Here is a 20,894-nt window from a genome sequence, read left to right as displayed (position 1 = left end):
GGCCCCTGGAAGTGTCCAGAGACAAGGTGCGCCTGCGCACGGGTAAACGCACTGGAACAGCTCACGCGTGCGCGAACCTGGACGCTCTTGCGCACTAGCTTACCCTTGAGGCCCAATTCCCGAGATGCTGTGGACGCCGAGCCTAGCAACCCGGAAGGCTAGGCGGGATGGTGGGGGCGGGCCCAGTTGGAGGCCAACCAATAATAGCGCCCAAAAGGAGCGACGTACGCCCTTCGTCTTCCAGTAGCAGATGGCACGTTGGACGCATGCGTTCTAAGGAAAGCTAAGAAAAGGGTCTGCTGGCGGGTCGCGTCGAAGACATGGAGCAAGGCTATGGAGGTTAGTATGGGCTATTCCGCACCACGGGACGCTCTGCTGCACGAGGGTATTCGGGCGCAGCCGGCGGCCGGAACGCACTTGCCGCTGACCGATCCTCGTAGGGTCGTCCAGGACGCGCGCGCGCCCCTTATTGGGCCCCGGCGCAGTCGTTACCTAGGTGCCGCATGTGGATTGGCCAGTAGGATTCGAGGGGGGGTGGATGTGGCGCGGAGGCCGATACTGTAGCGGGTTTCTGGGTGCGCCCTGAGCCGTTTTCACCGTGCAAGCCGAGTGGATCTCATCGCGGCCGGGACCCGGCCTTCTCAGTCCCGCCTTCTCTTCCGAAGACGCCACAAAATGGCGGCCCCAGGGGCGGGGCTAAAGCGTGCGGGAGAGGGGCGTGCGGCAGCTGCGGGCCATCCTTGAGCGCACGTGCGCCGGGGCTCGCTTTCTCCGAAGCTTCTCGGGCTGCGCGTGGTGAGCCCAGCCGTTCAGCGCGGCAAGACCTGGTGCATCCCCTAGGGATAACCTGACTGGGTCTCTGCAGTGTACGCGGCGTGTGCTGCCCCTGGGAGGTGGACACCTCCAAGGGCCGGAGAGGCGCTACGTATTTTTGTGTAAAATCTAATATTTTCTGAAAGACCACGGATAAGTCGTCCTCCAGGTCTCAGTTTGCTGTGGGACCAGAAGTCTTGACTGTAACATTACAGCGTCCTGGAGGGACCAAGGGAACTGTGGAAGCGGGAATGTTAGTTTTTCTAACTTAAATTGCAGAATCTTTGCCGGGCGTGGTGGCACACACCTTTAATCCCAACACCCGAGAGGCAGAGACTAGCTGATCTCTGAGTTCAAGGTTTTTAATCTTTAGAATGAGAACCTCCTGGGAGGCCTTTATTCTCTGCGAAACCTATCTACAGGAGACAGTTGGAACACGTGAAAATGGGGTTCGAAGTGGGCTCAGGGAGTGGTTAGCAGCTTCTGGCCTGGGGAGGGGGCAGGAAGGGGTTTTGAGAGGCGGCAGAGTAATACGATCCCGGGAACTGGACATGGCAGAGAGACCTGAGGAGCTCATGCACTTGTGCTCCGCTATCTTCAAGGACAGTCTGGCACTCTTTACCTTTCGGATCCTAGCTATGTCTTCCATTCTTAGCCTTTTCCACCAGATAGCTGTCACAGCCCAGCTTTATGTCCCTTGAATTAGGGAGCTTCATGATGACCCCCCACTTTCTACCTGCCAGTAACTTGACAGACGCAGTTATAAAGTACTTACAGCCTCCCTGGCTTCTTCTTCTCAAGGATTATTTGAGGGCAGTTAGACTAGAGTCTTGCAGCAGGGACGCAGTGTGTTCCCAGAGGTGATTCACTTACTGTTAAAGGGCTGCTTGGTTAACAGGGTGGGGATAGGGCCAGGAAGCCATAGCCTGCAGAGGGGAGAAGACAAACAGCTGCAGAACAGTTGATAAGAAGCTCTCTCTCTTTAATTTAGGAGCGTCAGCTCCCTTTGCTCTAAGTAGCAATTAGGTATGGCAGTACTTGCCAAGTGCCTGTTCTGTCAACACACTGAGGAAACTGTTAGTGGTAGGTTTGGAATATTCTGGAAAGGGAGATAATCACTTTGTCACAGTGAAGTCATTTGACAGCTAGGGGATGTGCCACTGGGTCAAGCTGGCGTGAGGCTCCAGGAGCACAAATGAAGAGAGTGTAGTTCCCCTCTTGTCTCCTGTCCGAAAGGGTGATGTCGGGTGGCTTGGTAGGTTTATGTGGTGGCTGGACCAGGAGGGTGAGCGCTGTTGTCTCATGTGTCCTGTGTCCTCAGCTCAGCTAGGTAAAATGTGATGTTTTTCCTTTGTGGGCGGGAGTGTGGGGGGTGTACTAGATTACAGTCCCTCATTGTAAGTTGACACTTCTGAAGGGGAAATCGTGTTAGACCTTTTTTGCAGGTTATCAGAACTCATGTTTCCTGATGGTAAGGTAGAATCTTAATACATGATCTTTTTTGCAGGCTATGGGGCATGGAGTACTGGGCCTGCCAACACTCAGGGTGAGTAGTTCTTGCTTAATGGGTTGAATTGTAGGTTTCCCCCACTGCACGCTGCTTTGTAGTAGAGCCCAACATTGGCCTTCCCCAGGGTATAATTGCCTTTCCTTTCTTTCTTTAAATAGGAAAAGAAAAATAGTTTATTGAGCACTGCAAGGGAGCAGAGCTGGTTTGTAAATTGAATACTGCCTCTATCACTCCACTACCCTAACACCACCCAGTTTCTTTTAAATCTGAAAAGAACTCAGTAGATTGTATATTCAACATGTGAGTGGCCCCAGGAGAGCCCATCAATCTATACACACCCTATTAGTCTGTATGTGCAAACTGCGCATTCCTATTGTATTTGGTATATCTTTATTTTGAGGTACTTTTCCTGTGTCCATTTAGAGAAAGAACCCACCCCCACCCCCCCCCCCCACCCCAACATGGTTTCTCTGTAGCCTTGCCTGTCGTGGACTCATGATGTAGACCAGGCTGACCTCGAACTCACAGCGCTAGGATTAAAGGCGTGCGCCACCATGTCCAGCGATAAAACCTATTTTTAACTCAAGAACTGCACAAAAAAAGATGGCTGGTGTGGCCTAGGCTTTTTTACGCCCTTGTTTTCTGGGTCTAGAACCTGTCCCACACTCAGCCCCATTCCAGGGGACAAAGGCTTCCCTTGTTCTCCAATCCTGGGACATATCCCTAGCACAAATGGAAGCAAGCCACTCTTCTTTGTATCACCATGTGTCCCAGGAGGAGGTCTCAAGAAACCTATGCCACATAGTATGCTCTTCAGTTGAGAATGTGATTTTCCACTGGTGCCCTGTTGGTATGATTGGCGGTAACTAGGTTTTGGCCCTTGGTGAGAACTGAGCCTGTGTAGGGGGATCTCTCTAAGGACCAGGCCAAACTGGCTTCTCAGATTGCATTGTAGTATGGCTTACCACCCTGGGGTGGTGTACTTTCTTTTCCTGGCTTTCATGGAAGAAGTCAGGCTTGTCTGGGAGAGAAATGTTGATGATGTTTGTGCCTGTTGTATAAAACATGAGCATGCTAAGGATCACTGCCATCATGCCCCGGCTTCTGGCGTGTTGAGGTGGCAGCTATCCTTAGAGAAGTTGAACTCTGCCATTGAAGTACTTGTGTGTTGTTTTCCCTAAGGTGCATATGGAAGCAGTATGGCCAGCTGGCAAGGTAAGACCTTCTGAAAGGGATCTTGAGGTGGGCAAGTAAGGCTCTTAAAAAGGTTGCTGGACATTGAGCGCTGAGGAGTGCATGAGGTAGGCTGGCCTGACGGGGAGGGTGACCTTGTTATAGAGGGATTATGGATGTAGTGCAGGAACAACAGCTTTCAAATGCCTTTGTCGGGATTGGGAATTGCTGTTCTGAGGCTCTTACCCGCCTCTGGTCAGGAAACAAGCCCTACTGTCTTTGGTTTTTTGAGACAGGATTTCTCTGTGTAGTCTTGGCTGCCTTGGAGCTCCTTCTGTAGACCAGGCTGGCCTTGAGCTCACAGTGATCTGCCTGTCTCTGCCTCTCAAGTGCTAGCTAGGATTAAAGGCATGTGCCACCAATGAAGATAGATAGATAGGTATATGGGTAGATATAATGACTGTTCTGCCTGCATGTGCACCTGTATGCCAGAAGAAGGCATCACAGCCCATTAGAAATGGTTTTAAGCCATTATGTGGTTGCTGGGACTTGAACTCAGGACATCTGGAAGAGAAGCCAGTACTCTTAACCACTGAGCCATCTCTCCAGCCCCAGCCTACTGTCTCTTAAAGACAACCTGCTATGATAACCTTTGGCCACCTGTCTTGTTAATGTGTGTTGTGGTATGGTGCTAGCGGTGCTTGGTTTCCTAACTTTTTCCTTCCTGGTGGGCAGGGTGCCCCTGCTGACAAGGATCTCATGCACAGCCTCATGTGCTGAGGTCTAACATCATTCCTCTTTCTTCTGACAGGTTATGAAAACTACAACTACTACAACGCCCAGAACACCAGTGTCTCCACAGGAGCGCCCTATAATTATGGCCCAGCCTCATGGGAGGCCACCAAAACCAGTGATGGTGGCCTGGCAGTTGGTAGTTCTGCCATGCATATGGCCTCTTTTGCCCCAGAGCCATGTACTGACAATTCCGATTCACTCATTGCCAAGATCAATCAACGTTTGGACATGTTGTCCAAGGAAGGAGGCAGAGGTGGGACCAGCAGCAGTGGGGAGGGCGTACAAGACCGAGACAGGTGATTACGGCCTTAAACCTTTCCTGGTGGAGTCCCTTTCTTGAATCGTGGCGATGGGATGGGTACCAACTCTTTTGGAAAGTCCTCTTCCCTGCTTCTGTGTATTAGACAGGAGTTGGACCCTGGAGGGAAGGGGCTGCAATACAACTTATTTGGAGGTTTTCTAAACTGTTGGCTATTTGAGTTAATCCAAGATTCCTTCTTTATCTGGCAGAGGCGTCATGTTCTGTCATTGTTAGCAATGTTTAAATGGGGGTCTTAAGCCAGTTTGCTTCCTGGGCATTTAAGTAGATATTGAGTGGTTTGGTTTCTTGTTCTGAATGTGAGAGGGTCAGCTTAGTGTAAAGTTAGCTCAGGGCAGATTATTGGATGCCCTGAGTGCCTTAGCCAGTCTCCTGGCTGCTCCTAACAAGTTATATACTTCCTTTGCAGCTCCTTCCGCTTCCAGCCGTACGAGTCCTACGACTCCAGGCCCTGTTTGCCGGAGCACAATTCCTACCGCCCCAACTACAGTTATGATTATGACTTTGACGTGGGGGCTGACCGTAATGGCAGCTTTGGTGGGACATTCAATGACTGTCGGGACCCAACCCCAGAACGGGGCTCCCTTGATGGTTTCTTGAGGGGCCGGGGCCAGGGCCAGGGCCAGGGCCGCTTCCAGGACCGGAACAACTCCAGCACCTTCATGCGTAGTGACCCCTTCATGCCACCCTCGGCCTCCGCGGAGCCCCTCTCAACCACCTGGAATGAGCTGAACTACATGGGTGGGCGTGGTCTGGGTGGGCCCTCCACCAACAGGCCACCGCCTCCCCTCTTCTCCCAGGCCATGGCCCCTGACTACGGCATTATGGGCATGCAGGGGGTGGGAGGTTTTGGTAGCACCATGCCTTATGGATGTGGCCGGTCGCAGACTCGGTTTCGGGATTGGGTAAGTTCACCAAGTCTGTCAGGTCTTACTGCCCTTTCTTCCTAGCAGCTTTATTAAGGTTAAAGTTGTGTGTCTTTGTATATTGTAAGATGCCCTTATTTCCCAGTATACAGTTCCACTTTTAATAAGTTTTAGATGTCCCCATCAACTCGTTGGCCATCCCTGAGTTGGCCAGTTGTGGATATTTCGTAGTAATAGAATCACACGAGTGGCTTTGTATCTGCAGGCTTTGGATTCCAACTGTAGTATCTCTTGCTTTTTTAAGGTGTTTTTTGTGCCTTTGTTCTCTGTTCTTACAAATGCAGATCTTTATTTGTGGGATATCTTACTGGCCTGGGTTAGCAGTACATGGCATATGTTTGTATCTATAGCCCAGAAGGAGAGGGTTTGAGCGCTTTGGACCAGACATGGGCAGGAAGCGGAAGCAGTTTCCACTGTTTGAAGAAACTGACGCCAAACTGGCCCGTGTTGACAGTGAAGGAGATCTGTCTGAAAACGGTATGCTCTGGGGAGTACTGAGCAAGGAGGGTGTAAGATGAATTGGTTACCTGCTCAGGACTTGAGGTGGCATTGTTTGGCCGACCGCTGCCTTAGCCCTAAGCCCCATTGTCAGTCTGGTTTCTGAGCTTGGGAGCATGACAGTGCTCTGGAGGCCATCCACCTAGGGGCTAATGCTTATGACCCTGTGCTTGGCAGATGATGGAGCTGGTGACCTACGGTCAGGAGATGAAGAGTTCAGGGGGGTAAGTTCACCTTCATGGATTCTCTCTTTCTCTGGGCTTTTTTTTCTTCTGCACATGGATGGAAATAGCTGTTTTGATAGAGTCAACCACATACCCTTTGTGTGCACCCTGTAACAACTGTTCTCCCTCCTCTTCTTTTTTTTTTTTTTTTTTCCTTTTTGGTGGTGGCGGTTGCTGCTGCTGCTGCTGCTGCTGTTAATTCTTCCCTCGTACATTGTATTCCAGCTGCAGTTCCTCCCTCCCTCTACTCTTATTAGTTATGCTTCTCAACCTCCCATCCTCTCCCCTAGATCCAGTCTTCGATTTTCCTTCTGAAAAGAGCAAGTCTCCCAGGGATATTACCTGTTATTCTCTTTAAAAACTCCCAAACCCTTTTCCTTGCCTTACAGTGTTGAGTCTAGCCATCAGCCTTCTAATTGTGGGACTCTTCAGGCTGCTGCTGACCTGATAGCCTGTCACTGAGGAGTGACAGCAGAGTCCAGTATTGGGCCACACCACATTTCTGAGGAGGGTACTTTCTACCTGCACCTAGTGTTAGAAAGTTTCCTCTGTGAACTTGTAATGGTCAGGTAGAGAGCAGGGTGAGGGTGGGGTAGCAGGAGATAGAATCCAGGGCTTAAACCGTGTTCTCCGAGTGCTCTGTCATTCCCTACCCACTTACCAAGAACAACTTTAAAGGTTTTCTGAGAGTCTTACTTACTCCTCATTCATTCGTCTTGAGGCTGGGCATCTCTACAGGTCTCATAGACCTGCCTAAGGTATTGGCTCTGCTTAAATCATCCTAGGATCTGTGTTTACCCTACTTTGTTAGAATGCTAAACACACACTTGGAAATTTGGGAAAGCCTGTTTCCAGTCAGTGCTGGACTTAGAACACCACAGACTGGAGCTGCTTCTCCTCCCAAGCTCTTATTCTGTAGTACGGAACGGCGGTATGATATGCCTTTGCCACCAAGCAGCTTCTGTCACTTTGGAGAGAATTGAGTCAGTGACTGTAGGAAAAAAAATCTTTGTAGTCTTCTAATGGCAGTGAATTGTAACAGGACATTTGAACTCTACTCTGTAGCTCTGAGGGTTCCCCAACACTGCCTCATTTCCTAGCACCATAGCAAGACAAAGACCAGTAAGACTACATACTAGGTATTGGGGCTTGGGCTGGTTATAGAGAATTCTGTACCTTCCACCTCACTGCCTGACATTTCATATGCCCTTTTTCAGGAAGATGAATTCTGTGACTCCAGGAAGCAGAGAGGTAGGCATCACTCAGTACCTTTTCCATCCTTTGTCTCTGACTCATACTCATTACCCAGCTCCAGCCATCTTCTGAGCAAAACAGACTTTCATAGAGAGCTTCATGGCTTGTGGCAGAGGAGCTGCAGCTGTGCAGTGGGCCTGCATTGTGTGAACTACCCCCAAAGCTCAGCTCCAATGTTTGGAGCAGGATTTGCTTGAAAGGAGTTCCCTTTTGCCTCAGTGGATACAAGTTGTAGGAGTTTGGGAGCCCGTCTCTGGGTACCTGTGAAAGCCATGGTAGGGAAATGAGTTTCAGGAATGTGAGGAAAAAGAGTCCCATTTTCTTCCCATATTGTGGCCCGTCTTCTCTATCTGTACATACCATCTAGTTGGGAGGTTTGTGTTTTTGGCTTCTTTCCCCTGCCCCCTCAATTGTAAACCTCAGTCTGTGTATTCTGACCCCTGCAAGAAATACTGGCAGCTTCAGTACCTTTGGACAGAGAGCAAATACCTACTGTGGTTGGTCTTGAGGTCATGAGACAGTGGCCTATAAGGTACACTCAGGCCCATATCTCAAGGTGTTTGTCACTGAGCAAGTGTTGTCAGTTCTAGGGCCGGAAACCCAAGAGTCCAACAAAGGCTATACCCCAAGGGTGACTTGGAGAATCAGCCTGAGCTGCAAGGCTTTAGGCTCACCCAGGAGCCATTTTTTTCCTTCCTGTTCTGTGGGCCTGTACTAGTTGGTTACTCTCAAGTATCACAGGCAAGCCTTCATCATCTATAATCTGAAGCCCCTTGGCTCCTTTAAGGCTCTCGGGTTAGCTAACCCTCAGATATCCCCCAACCCACACAGCTGGGAATCACCCCCTAGTGTTCAGCAGCTCATGCAGCCGGGTAAATGCTAAAGCAAAGGTGACATGTTTGTTGCGCACAGGTCCTGCTACCCAACCGAGATGACTTTGCTATTAAACAGCAGTCATAGTTTCAGGCAGTGACCTCTTGCCAAAAGTCCCACACGTCCTTTTGAGAGGCTTCTGAGCAGCGCACGCCGGTCGCCATCTTCGTGGGACAGTCTCGGGACTGGCATCAGGGGTAGGGGTTACAGTTCAGATGCTTATCCAACCTTTTTTCAGCATCCAGCCCTAGCCCTGAGCCTGGGGATCTGGCGTGGTCTTATGCTGAAGATGCTGGCCACAGGGGCTCTCCTGGGAGCTATGCCAGCCCCAGGGAATGGATGGGAGGACCAATTGGTCTCTTACCATTTTTGCTTCTAGGATTGCTTTCCACTCGACCTTGGTAAAGTCCAAGGTTGTTGGCTTTGTGAGTAGAAGATAGAGAGATTGGGCCAGCAAGGACTGTCAGACCTGCTGAGTCCCTAGTTAGGTGAGGCTAACAGGACAGTCACCATAACCCACCTAGAGGTGGGATGGAGGATGGCAGTACAGCTTGCTTTATTTCTTGAGGTCTTCCAGCTGCTGCCTCTGTTGGGGATATTTGCAGCTCTTTGAGTGACGTGGGAGAAGACCCAACAACAGAGTGCTATATTGGACAAGCAGGCTGGGACAGAACAGACTAGGTGGCCATGAGTGAGATGGGCCTCTGCCCATCAGGCCATGGGAGGAGTGAGGCAACTCTTCTGGGTTTTCATCGAAGGTCCTGGTACATCAGGAACCTCTAACAGCTCCTCAGTGCCTTGGGGTATCCTGGCCCCACCACAAAAGAGGTGGAAGCTGGGCACAAGGCGTAGCTGCCAAGCTGCAGCATCCAGCTTGACCCTGGAGCTGGCCTCTCCTGTAGGCTCCTCAGTGTCTCGAGGGGACTCTTCCGTTACAGGAGAAAAGGAGGATGAGGACGAGGATGTGAAGAAGAGACGGGAGAAACAAAGGAGGAGAGACAGGATGCGCGACCGAGCAGCTGACAGGTAAGGGGGCCAGTGAGGCAGGTTGACAGCGCTAGGTAAAGATCACCCACTGAAGGCAGTTGGATCTGGAAACCGTCCGGCTCTCCAAGCACATGATGCACATAAATGCACATAAAGCACATAATGCACAGGAGTTTGATTTGATGTAACTTGAGGCTAAGAGCACTGGCTGTTCTTCCAAAGTTCCTGAGTTCAATTCCCAGCAACCACATAGTGGCCCATAACTATCTATAATGAGATCTGGTGTTCTCTTCTGGCCTGCTGGCACACATGCAGGCAGAATGCTATATAAATAATAAAAAAATGTAAAATAAAAGAAATCTTAGCCAGCTTAATGGAAGATACAACGTAGAGAAGTGTGTGAAAGATTTCACACACCCCACTCCCGATAAATGAAATTTTTAAAAAACCATTTGGTCTGGGGAGATGGTTCTGTAGGTTAGACACTTGCTATATAAATAAATAAGCGTTAAGACCTAAAACCAGCACCTATAACCAAAGTCCTGCATAGGCAGGAACATCTATAAACTCAGCACTGTTGGTGAGACAGGATCAGTGCGCTGTGCTGGCTGTTTGATGACAGACCCTATCTCAAAGAAATAAGGTAGAGAAAGGTAGGACAGGACCTCTGACCCCCAGCCTTCTCATAGGTATGTATGCCTGCACACAGACATGCGTACCACGTGATTTCTAAATGATGAAAGGGTTTTGTGTCTTTTTATGCCACTCAGAGAATGAGATGACATTTATTTTTGTGTTATTGGGGAAGGAATCCAAAGCTTCAAAGTGCCGAGTGTGTGTGTGCTAATGTCTATGGCTTCGTGCCTCTTTTTTTCTCATCTCTTTTGTTTTTTAATGTTTTGTTTCTGCACTCATGCACAAAAATTTCAAAGGCATTTGAGATTGTTGGAGGTGGGCATGGTGTCACACACCTTAATTCTAGCACTGAGGAAGCAGAGGCAAGCAGATCTCTTGAGCATGAGAACATCAGGACTACACAGAGAAACTCAGTCTCGGGAAAACAAAAAAGAAACAAGACTGTTAGAGCGGAGAATAGAATTGCAACTTGTCAGTTCCAACTCTAGCAGTTTCTCATCAGCCCTCTTCTAGGGACTGTCTCCTTTTCTTTTTTTTCCATTCTTTCTCCCCCACCCCCCCACCCCCACCCTGAGACAGTTTTTCTCTGTGTAGCCTTGGCCATCCCAGACTCACTTTGTAGACCAGGCTGGCCTCAAACTCACACCAATCTGCCTGCCTCTGCCTCCTAAATGCTGGGATTAAAGGTTTGTGCCGCCACCACATGATTTGAATATCTCCTTTTCACTCACCACTTTAGAGTGTTCTCTTTGGCCCAGAGCAATTGGTATACAATTGGTGGAATAGTTTTCCTGAAGTGTTTGCAAGGCTGTCCCACTATTCAGCCAGGGGTGTTTACTAAGTGTTGTTTCCTAGCTGGCCTTGGTCACTTAGCACATGAGACTAGAGGCTTTCCTTTACTCTTTCAAGGACAAGAGAATCCTGTTTTCTTTTATATTTCTATACTCAGAGATGAGCTAGTGATCTCTGTATTACCACTTTTTTCTGTGTTCTCTCTAGGATTCAGTTTGCTTGTTCTGTATGCAAGTTTCGTAGCTTTGAAGACGAAGAAATTCAAAAGCATCTGCAAAGCAAATTTCACAAAGAGACATTGAGGTTTATAAGTACCAAACTGCCTGACAAGACAGTGGAGTTCCTCCAGGTAAAGGATACTTCAGGGTTTGTAGACAGCCTTGCAACTGTGAGGACCCTTCAGAGGGTCAAGAGGAGTGAGAGGCCTAAACATGGTACAGTTTCTTTTCCCAAATTGAAGCTATTACATGTCCCTGTGTCACAGTGATAATATCTCTGGCCACAACAGATTTTGCCCATAGAGCTGCCAAAGTAGCACCTTTTCGAGCTCCATGCAGTATAGAAGTGCTCAGAGTGGGGGCTGGAGAGATGGCTCAGTGGTTAAGAGATCTGTCTGTCTGCTCTTCCAAAGGACCCAGGTTCAATTCCCAGCACCCACATGGCAGCTCACACCTGTCCGTAATTCCAGCTCCAAGAGATCTAATGGCCTCAACCAATGCAAATCAAAAATAAATAAAAATTGCCGGGCGTGGTGGCGCACGCCTTTAATCCCAGCACTCAGGAGGCAGAGGCAGGCGGATCACTGTGAGTTCGAGGCCAGCCTGGTCTACAAAGTGAGTCCAGGATGGCCAAGGCTACACAGAGAAACCCTGTCTCGAAAAACCAAAATAAATAAATTAAAAAAAAGAAGTGCCCAGAGTAAAGTGTTCTCATTCCATGTTGTGGCATCTCTCAATCCTTCTAGGAGTACATTATAAACAGGAATAAGAAAATTGAGAAGCGGCGTCAGGAGTTGTTGGAGAAAGAAAGCCCTAAACCCAAACCAGATCCATTCAAAGGTAAATGGTGATCCCAGTGCCCAGGTTATTCTGGGTGCTCTTAAAGGTACAGAACATGACTCAGTGCAGGCTGGCTACTCTTCCAGAGGACTCAGGTTTGTTTCTGTTTGGTTGGTTGGTTGGTTTTGGTTTTTGTTTTTCAAGACAGGGTTTCTCTGGGTAGCCTTGGCTGTCCTGGACTCGTTTTGTAGACCAGGCTGGCCTGAAATCCACCTGCCTCCGAGTGCTAGGATTAAAGGCACTCTCCACCACACCCGGCTTCAGGTTTGATTATTACTACCACATGGCAGCTCACAGCCTCTCTGTCTCCGGTCCCAGGAGATCTAATTTCCTCTTTTGGCTTCTGTGCACGTGGATATGAATACAGATAAAATACTCATACACATAAAATAAATATATTAGTTTGCACTCCCACCAGCAATGAAGGAGTGTTCCTCTCTCTCCACATCCTCGCCAGCATGTGGTGTCGCTTGAATTTTTGATCTTAGCCATTCTGATGGGTGTAAGATGGAATCTCAGAGTTGTTTTGATTTGCATTTCCTTGATGACTAAGGAGGTTGAGCATTTACAGGCTGTAAACTTCAAACCCCTACCCAGATCTAGCCAATGAACAGGACATTCTCCACAGATGAGTGGAAGTGGGGTATGACTTTCACACTACTCTGGTGCCTCATATTTGACCATGTCCCCTGGAGGGAAAGACCTGGTGGCACTCAGAGGAAGGACAGCAGGTTACCAAGAAGAGACTTGATACCCTATGAGCACATAAAGGGGGAGGAAGTCTCCCTCAGGCACAGTCATAGGGGAGGGGAGTAAGGGGAAGATACAAAGGATGGGATAACCATTGAGATGTAACAAGAATAAATTAATTAAAAAAAAAAACATTTTGGGAAAAAAATAAATATATTAAAGGGGGAAAAAAGACTAGAGGGTAGAGGCTTGTAGTGCTTAGCTAGCATGTATGCAGTCTGAGCATATTTAATCCCCATACCATAAAAAATAGTCCAGGAGCAGGGTGTGGTGGCACACACGCCTTTAATTCCAGCACTGGGAGGCAGAGGCAGGTGGATCTCTATGATCACTGTGAGTTGGAGGCCAGCCTGGTCTACAAAGTGAGTCTGGGACAGTCAAGACTACACAGAAAAACCTTGTCTTGAAAAAAAAACAACAGACCAGGTGTGGTGTCACACGCCTTTAATCCCAGCACTCGGGAGGCAGAGACAGGAGGATCGCTGTGAGTTCGAGGACAGCCTGCTCTACAAAGCAAGTCCAGGACAGCCAAGGCCACACAGGAAAACCCTGTCAAAAAAAGAAAAAGAAATAACAAAACAAAAAAACAAGGGCTGGAGAGATGGCTCAGAGGTTAAGACGCTGACTGCTTTTCCAGAGGTCCTGAGTTCGAGTCCCAGCAACCACATGGTGGCTCACAACCATCAATAATGAGACTGGTGCCCTCTTCTGGTGGGCAGGAACACATGCGGGCAGAGCACTGTGTACATAATAAATAAATCTTTAAAAACAAAAAACAAAGCCAAGTGATGGTGGCACACATCTTTAATCCTTGGGAGGCAAAGACAGGTTGGACTCTTGAGTTAATAGCCAGCCAGGTCTGCAGAGGACTGCCAAAAATGTGAAGCCAAGTTCTGTAAGAAAAGTACTAAGTGGGAAGAAGCCCTGGGTGCAGTGAGATAAGAGCACAGCCGCAGCCTAGCCGGTCAGAAGGATGTGAAGCAGCCTGGTGGGTCTCTCCTCAGTGGAGACACAACTGGAAGGATGATGTGTGAGCCAGCATTCCTCACAGTGGGCCAGGTCTCCTGGGGGAACATACAGGAGACTGATCTCCATTGGCTCATCTTCTAACCTTAGAGGCTGGCACAAGGACACAGTGTGGACCTTGATGGGTGGGAGGAGGAAGAAAACTGCTTGTCTGGGTTCCATTCTAGGGATTGGCCAGGAACATTTCTTCAAGAAGATTGAGGCCGCACACTGCTTGGCCTGTGACATGCTGATTCCTGCGCAGCACCAGCTCCTTCAGCGGCATCTGCACTCTGTGGACCATAACCATAACCGAAGGGTAAGATGCAGGCTGCTTTCTGGGGTGGCCATCCACTTTGCTACCTGCTGAATGCTCACATCGCTGTTGGGTTTTGTGGTGACCCTGTCATCCTGCTGTAACCTCCCCTCCAGGTTCTGTTAAAGTGCAGGTTGGACTTGGTGAAATGTACCTGTTATTCCCACCTATTTGGAGGCTGGATTCAGAGGCAGGCTTTCATTCTTCCTTTGTTTCAGACAGGTTCTCACTATGTAGTCCTGGCTGGCCTGGAACTCCATGGTCCACCTACCTGCCTCTCGAGGATAAAGGTGCATGCCTCCACACCCAGCCTAGCCCTGTCTCTTAAAAAGAAGGGGAGAAAAAACAGACAGAAATTTGGTGCATGGGTTGGCTATATATATAGTAGCAGAAATTCTGAATTAAAACTGTTTACTAAAGCCGGCCGTGATGGCGCACGCCTTTAGTCCCAGCACTCGGGAGGCAGAGGCAGGCGGATCGCTGTGAGTTCGAGGCCAGCCTGGTCTACAAAAAGTCCAGGATGACCAAGGCTACACAGAGAAACCCTGTCTGGGGGGGGGGGGGGGAACGTTTGCTACAGTTTTCTACAGGTCACACCAAAGTTTCCCAGTTGCTGGGAAACTGAGTTTCTGTAAGGTGAGGCCACAGGCCATTCAGAACTCAGTGGCCTGGGGGACCAACCCAGCTTTTGGTACTGCTTTGCTTTTCCCTTGATGCTGAGGCTAACGCTTTAAAGATTTAACCCAGGGATTGGTAAGGGTTTTTGCTGTTGCTAGTTTTGTTTGTTTCCATAAAAAGTCTGATCAATACAGTGGCCTTCCCCTGTGCATCTTCCAATAACAGATTGAACCAACTGAGCATTGAAAACATTTGGTAAAGCCTGGCATGCTGGTATACACCTTTAATCCCAGCATTTGGGAGGTGGATCGCTGTGAGTTCCAGGCCAGCCTGGTCTACAGAGTGAGTCTAGGACAGCCAAGGCTACACAGAGAAATCCTGTCTCAAAAAACAAAAAGAAAAAAGAAAGAAAACATTTGGTAGAGGAATTGCAACTGTACTGAACACACTGCAATTCTTTTTTTAATGTTCCCCAACCAATACCTTATCATAGCTGTTTGCACAGCATTAGTTATATTAGGCTTATAAGTCATCTAACATACAGGGAGGATATGCATTAGGTCCTATGCAGACACTGGGACATCTGACTGGAAATTTGAGTGTCCTTGGACTTTGTTATCTGAAGGGAGCATGAAGTCAGTTCCCGGCCGTTAGGAGGCTCTGTGGGCCCAGAGTGTCTGATGTGCGTTGTGTGGCACAACTGCTGAGGATACGTAGAAGCAGCACAGACGGTAAACAGTGGGTGTGGCTGCGCTGCTGGCCACTGGGTTAGCATCTCAGTCAAGACAATACCAATGCCACCCCACCTCACCTCTACCCAGTCCTTCACCTCACAGATCACCTGCCTCTGCCTCCTGAGTACAGGGATCAAAGGAATGAATTCACCTCCTCTGGGCTCCATCTCATCTCTTACTGCTTGCTGTTTTTTCCTTTAGATGTATTTGTATTTTGTGTGTATGATAGTTTTCCTGTTAGATATTGTTACACCTGTGCACCATATGAATGTCTGGTGCCGTGCGGTGAGAGAAGCTCCAGATCCCCTGTAACTGTATTTAGAGACTCTGTGTGTTGCCATGTGGCTTCTAGGAACCAACCCAAGATCCTCTACAAGAGCAAAAAGTGTTGTTAGCTAGAGAGCATCCCTCCAAGTTGAGTGGTGGCATACACTTGTAATCCCAGCGCTCTGGAGGCAGAGGTAGGAGGATCTCTGTGATTTCAAGTCAGCCTGGTCTATAAAGTGAGTCTAGGACAGCCAAGGCTACACAGGGAAATCCTGTCTCAAAAACACAAACAAACAAAAAAGAACAACCACCAAAAAAAGAGCATCTCTCCAGATCCTTCTAGGGCTTTCTGAGATCAGCAGAAGAGCAGTCTACAAGCAAGGGATTGGTGTATGAAAAGATAAGCCACAAAGCAGTCATAGTCTGTGAACTGCTCCCCCCCACCCCCAAGACAGGCTTTCTCTATGTAGCCTTGGCTATCCTGGATTCTCTTTGTACACCAGGCTGGCCTTGAACTTAACAGAGATCCACCTGCCTCTGCCTCCCTGAGTGCTGGGATTACAAGTGTGTGCCACCATGCCCGAATGTGAACTACTTTTTAAGACAAGATGGCACTCTATAGAAGCTGGTCTCAGAGCCACACACCAGCATGCTTGACATAGTCTGTAAGGTTTTGGTTGATGCTGTTGGGACTTACTATGAGGGCAATATAACTCCAAAAATAAAAAAGGTTTGCCCTTTCCCGTTTAGTCCACACAACTTAACCTTTTTATGTTTGTGTTTGGTTTGGTTTGTTGTGGGGGTGGGGATATGTCTCTGTGTAACCTTGACTATCCTGACTCACTGTAGATGAGGCTGGCCTCGAACTCTGCCTGCCTCTGCCTCAACTGGTGGGATGAAAGGTTTGCACCACCATGCCTAGCCTGGGTTTTGCTTTTTTGTGTTTTTGTTGTTGTTTTGAGATAGGGTCTCACTAAATACAGATGGTTCATGGTCTTACAGGTGTCATCCTGTTTCTGTTTTATAACCTTTCCGCTTAATTGCGCTGCTTTTATTTCAAGGGCTCTCTGGTACTTTTCTTTCATAATTGGCATGTTGAGATTTTCCTCGAAAATAAAGACAGAAGCTGCATGTCTTGAAAGCTTGACATAGTATCCTAATTTCATTTCCTACTGTAATAAAATACCCTGAGCGAAGACAACTTAGTGGAGAAAGAGTTTAACTAACAATTCAGGTTATACTACAGCATTTCAAGGAAGTCAAGGCGGAAACCTGGAGCAACTGTTACATCCATAGTCAAGAGCAGAGAGAGAACGCATGCCTGTATGTGCCTGATGACCAGCCAGCCTGATCCAGGCATTACAGCATTGAGACTTCTGCCCGGATAGTTGGGTTGTGTCAAGTTGGCAGTTGAACTAACCATCACCCCAGCTAGCTCTATGGTTTCTTTCTCTTGGCTACTTTAAAAAGCATGTTTCTGGGGCTGAAGAGTTGGCTCAGAGGTTAAGAGTACTGTTTGGTCTTCCAGAGGTCCTGAGTCAATTCCCAGCAACCAAATGGTGGCTCACAACCGTCTATAATGAGATCTGGGGCCTTCTGGTGTACATGCAGGCAAAACACTGCATACTTAATAAATAAATCTCTCTTTTTTTTTTTTTAAACGTATTTCTGGTTGCCTTTGCAGTTGGCTGCTGAACAGTTCAAGAAAACAAGTCTTCATGTGGCTAAGAGTGTTTTGAACAACAAACATATAGTGAAGATGCTGGAAAAATACCTCAAGGTTTGTGTTTGGGAATATAGTGGGCCAGAAAAGCTTTGGGGAATGGAAGGTGTGTATGGAATGTAGCTAGAGTGCAGTGTTCATCATTTCTGAGGTTTGGAGAAATTGAAGGACATCAAAACACTTAGGTGTTAGATCTGTGGCACTGAGAGTTTCTAGAGACTTGGTACTTTACCCGAGACCGTGGGCTGTGATGCTGTTTAGTAGATCACTGCATTATGCTACTCACCCACAACATGAGAAAGACAGACTGTCTTGCTGTGAAGTACTGAGCAGATGCTCCTGGTCTACTCTTAGAAATATCCCGGCTGGGTGGAGGGACAGGTGACTGTATCCCAGCTACTCTGGAGCCATGGGAGGGAGGTTGAGTTTCAGCCTAGGAAATTCAGATCAGCATGGCAACATGGCAAGGCCTGGTCTCATAGCAGAACAATTAAACAAAACAAACTACAAATGAAATAAAAAGGGTTAGAGAATAGAGAGGGTTGTGTGGCGGCACACAGGTGATATCCAGACACAGGAGGGTTACTGAATTTGCGGCCAGCCATAATAGTAACAACAGGCTGAACACAATGCAAATAGGGCCTGTGGGCTTACTAGTGGTAGAGCACTTGTTTAGCATGTGTGATGACTTGGATTTAATCCCCAACAACCCAAAAATAATGTGTGACATTTAACAGATAATAGGCTGTGATTTTGAGGACAGAGAGTGCCCATATGTGAAATTCTCTAAATCCCAGCACAGGAGGCAGAGAGAGGCAGATCTCTCTGAATTCCAGGCCAACCTGGTCTACAAAACAAGTCTAGGACAGTCAAGGCTACACAGAGAAACCTTGTCTCAGGGAAAAAAAAAACAAAACAAAAAACTAAAAATAAGAGTGAACTAAGCAAACTGAATCTCCTCTGTAAACTTTGAAGACTGCCGTTTTTGCTACCATCTGCAGACTATTGTTAAAACAAGAGCTCCTTATAAACTGGCCTGCTGTTAGGCTGTGTCCCTGAGTTGTGTCCCTCTCTGTACAGGGTGAAGATCCTTTTGTCAATGAAACTGCTGATCTTGAGACAGAAGGAGATGAAAATGTAGGAGAGGAGAAGGAGACGACGCCAGAGGAGGTAGCTGCAGAAGTCTTAGCAGAGGTGATTACAGCAGCAGTGAGGGCTGTGGAGGGAGAAGGAGACCCAGCCACAGACCATAATGAAGTCCCAGCTGAAGTGAAAGGCCCTGCCGATACAGCAGAGGCCAGTAGTGACCCCCACACTGAAAAGCTGCTGGAAGAGCAAACCTGTGGAATAGCCCCTGAAAATGGGAACACTGAAGACAAGGACAGAAGTGATGCTGCTGAGGCCAGAAATGAAGCCGTGGTGCCAGCAGCAGAGGCAGAAAGCACTGCACCCATTGCTATCCCAGGAATCATGGAAGATGAAGTAGGACAGAGTGATGCAGAGTCCAAAGATACTCCCCCAGAATGACCTTTTCTTCCCTGTTTGAAGGGATGTGTGATATCGTGTGCTCTCTTTGGTTTATAAGCAGTGCTAGGGGTGGGGGTTGTTACTTGATGGAAAGACTTTGCCATTTCCTTCCCAATGTACCTCAAGGATTGATGCTATACAGCGGATGGCTTCCCACCTTTGTTAGAATACAAAAAGAGATAAACCGTTTTCCCAAGTGGCCTTTGGCTGGCTATCTGTGCACTGCAGTTAGAATAATAAAAGTAGATCTTCCTGATATATGTTAAATGCTGAAACTGACAACGTGAGGGTATGTTTTTATTTGTTACTTGGGAAGCAGCTTGATAGGAATACGACTTGCTTGAGAAATTTTTGTTGTTTAGGGGAATTCCCTTTATTCAACCGCATGGCACATGCTGTCGGACATACAGTTCAACCCTCCATGTGGGTGAGAGCTGAGATTGTGCCCCCTCACCAACAGTCCTGCCTAAGATCAGACAAATTTTATTAAGGCCTTTATTTTAGCTTTGGCATTGAGATAGCATCTTGTTCGACCCAGCCTATCCTCAGAACTCAATCCTCCATGTCAGCCTTTAGAGTCCTGGGGCTGAGTGTGTACAGCCATGCTCCACTGGGCCTTGGTTTATAACACATGGTGTTCTATGTTCCTTACCAGATGTGGCAGCATCCTGTTAACATTAGACATCTGTCATGTCTTGGCAGTGGCCTTGGCCTGTGCATGAGGTCTGAGAAAGCCCCTCCGTAGAGACTCTTCCAAAGGAGGCATACTCAATCTGGGCCTATAGCATGAGGGCACTGGCATTGGTTCTCACCGTTCAATGCTTTTTAATTAATCAGCTTTTTAATCATTTTTACCTCTTTGTCTTCTACCACTCCATTAGTGCTGGATGTTGGTGGCTTTTTGTTTGTTTTTCTCTTAATTTTGTTATTCCCACCTAAAAGTATCTAGGAAGAAAACATGAAATGGCTCATCGATGGAAGACAAATAGAAGTTTCCATGGATAGGATCTATCTGTAAAAGCTCATATGATTAAGTGAAGATGTTGCATTTAGGCAAATAGTATTTCTTTGGCAGTTCTGAACCTGAGAAGGGGTGGCTCAGCATGCCTTTGATGCAGTATATGCCACGTTCTACGGCCTCAGAATGATGATAGTTGCCCCTTCTGAAATTAACTGCTTTGTCCATCATTGACTGTGTACACAGCTCACATCTTGAAAGCATCAGCTAGCGGAGAATTACTACAAAAGGCAATAAAACATTGTAGCAATTCCATCAGCATTTCTGCCAAGGAGCATTACTAGGGCATATGAGATGAACTTCGGGAATATCAATGTCGAAACTTAAGCAATAAAGTGATGCCACTGAAACGTTTCTGTTTGGTTTGGTTTTGAGACAGGCCCCTAGATGACATTGCTGTTTGTTAATTGCTGGTTAGATGTGGTCTGAGAGAGAGAGAGAGAGTGTCCATTCCTGTTCTGGTGATAGTGTGTGTGTGTGTGTGTGTGTCCATTCCCGTCCTGGTGATGGACCTAGGGCCTCATAGCAAACAGATCTTTTACATTTACTTATTTAGTGTGCATGAACATGCCATGGTGTGTATATAGAGGCCAGAGAACAGCTTGCAGGTTCCAGGGATCCAGTGCCCTTACCTGATGAGATCACTCCGCTTTGTTTTGTTTTTGGTTTTTTGAGACAGGGTTTCTCTGTAGCCTTGGCTGTCTGGACTTAACTTTTTAGACCAGGCTGGCCTCAAACTCACAGAGATCCACCTACCTCTGTCTCCTGAGTGCTGGGATGAAAGGTGTGCACCACCAAGCTGGGCCCTGTTTAAAAAAAAATAAAAAGGCACCTGGCTTTTATTTTCTGTAACTCTTAAAACCTGATTTTAGTCCCAGCTACTACAGAGGTTGAGGCCTGCCTTGTCAATTTAGCAAAACCTTATCTTGACATTTAAAAGGACTCAAAAGAAATACCTCTGTTAGAATGTTTGCCTAGGAAATGTGATGCCCTAGGTTTAATCCCCAGCAGAACTAAAATTTAAAAAGCAAACAACTGCTGGGCAGCTTTATCTACAAGGGTACATCGGTTTTCAGCA

General features: G+C 47.7%; 1 protein-coding gene across 1 annotated transcript; it reads left to right on the top strand.

Annotated features, from left to right (window-relative positions):
* The first annotated feature begins 112 nt into the window (after positions 1 to 112).
* Akap8 (A-kinase anchoring protein 8) lies at positions 113 to 19,377 on the top strand. The gene is made up of 14 exons (XM_051170715.1): positions 113 to 339; positions 2,321 to 2,359; positions 3,506 to 3,538; positions 4,308 to 4,587; positions 5,020 to 5,515; positions 5,887 to 6,013; positions 6,212 to 6,258; positions 7,476 to 7,509; positions 9,324 to 9,411; positions 11,008 to 11,149; positions 11,765 to 11,858; positions 13,802 to 13,932; positions 17,233 to 17,328; positions 18,352 to 19,377. Exons 1-14 carry the CDS (start codon positions 321 to 323, stop codon positions 18,796 to 18,798), a joined length of 2,073 nt encoding a protein of 690 aa, XP_051026672.1. The 5' UTR covers positions 113 to 320; the 3' UTR covers positions 18,799 to 19,377.
* Positions 19,378 to 20,894: the final 1,517 nt, after the last annotated feature.

The sequence above is a fragment of the Acomys russatus genome, chromosome 28 (genome assembly GCF_903995435.1).
Source record: "Acomys russatus chromosome 28, mAcoRus1.1, whole genome shotgun sequence".
NCBI classification, from domain to species: Eukaryota; Metazoa; Chordata; class Mammalia; order Rodentia; family Muridae; genus Acomys; species Acomys russatus.
The sequence above is the reverse complement of the archived record's forward strand: the minus strand, read 5'-3'. Positions and strand labels throughout refer to the sequence as shown.

Coding starts and splice junctions, on each gene's coding strand:
- Akap8 (XM_051170715.1), top strand. Junction 11,150..11,764: donor AGACAGTGGAGTTCCTCCAG/GTAAAGGATACT, acceptor CAATCCTTCTAG/GAGTACATTATAAACAGGAA. Junction 11,859..13,801: donor CAAACCAGATCCATTCAAAG/GTAAATGGTGAT, acceptor GTTCCATTCTAG/GGATTGGCCAGGAACATTTC.